Source organism: Triticum aestivum, chromosome 4B (assembly GCF_018294505.1).
Source record: "Triticum aestivum cultivar Chinese Spring chromosome 4B, IWGSC CS RefSeq v2.1, whole genome shotgun sequence".
Classification (NCBI taxonomy): Eukaryota; Viridiplantae; Streptophyta; class Magnoliopsida; order Poales; family Poaceae; genus Triticum; species Triticum aestivum.
In genome coordinates, this window is record NC_057804.1 from 488824170 (window position 1) to 488824734 (window position 565).

The following is a 565-nucleotide window of genomic DNA, read 5'->3' on the forward strand; positions in this document are numbered from 1 at the left end:
AAAAATCAGAGGTTGCTTTGCTTACTCTGAGAGCAGAAGAGGCGGCCATTGTGTTTTCCTCCCTCTCTCTCCGATACCAAGGAAAGAGGAGCAGATCTTCCGTCTTTCCTGCCTTTATCATCAGCAGCGTGCGTGATTTGTGTGCGCTTTATGATTCGTGCAGCTCAGTTTATTATCGTGGGGAAAGGGATTCAGCGGACGCTCGCTGCCTTCAATAGGGGAGTGTTTGGTTGCATGCATATGACCCAGCCTGACCCGTGCGGGAAGAATTTAGCCCGTTTGATTGACTGTGTTTACCGTGTGGCTTCATGGCACGGAACTTAAAGCACGTCCAGGTCAGACCCAGGGAAAACGTCTGAGCTCGCGAGACTGGCTCGGGCGAGGCAGGGAAGAGCGACGCGCTTCTCTCCTCGTGCGACCAGAGAGATGGCACGATCTCACCCGCGTTGCTGAAAAATCAGCGGAAGGATTACGGCTCGCCTCCCGCCGAGTCCACCCCTATTTAGCCCCCTCCCTCACCGCCCCAACTCCCGCCACCATTCTCCCTTCCTTCGAGCTTTCCCGC

At 55.4% G+C, this 565-nt stretch overlaps 1 protein-coding gene across 1 annotated transcript in view; it reads right to left on the minus strand.

The window, feature by feature from the left end:
* Positions 1-157, minus strand: part of LOC123092881 (7-methyl-GTP pyrophosphatase) — a 4553-nt gene extending 4396 nt beyond the window's left edge. Inside the window, exon 1 of the mRNA XM_044514734.1 lies at positions 26-157. Coding sequence (XP_044370669.1) covers positions 26-121 — 96 coding nt within the window. The 5' untranslated portion in view covers positions 122-157. The remainder of the gene's footprint in view (positions 1-25) is intronic.
* Between the last annotated feature and the right edge of the window lie 408 nt (positions 158-565).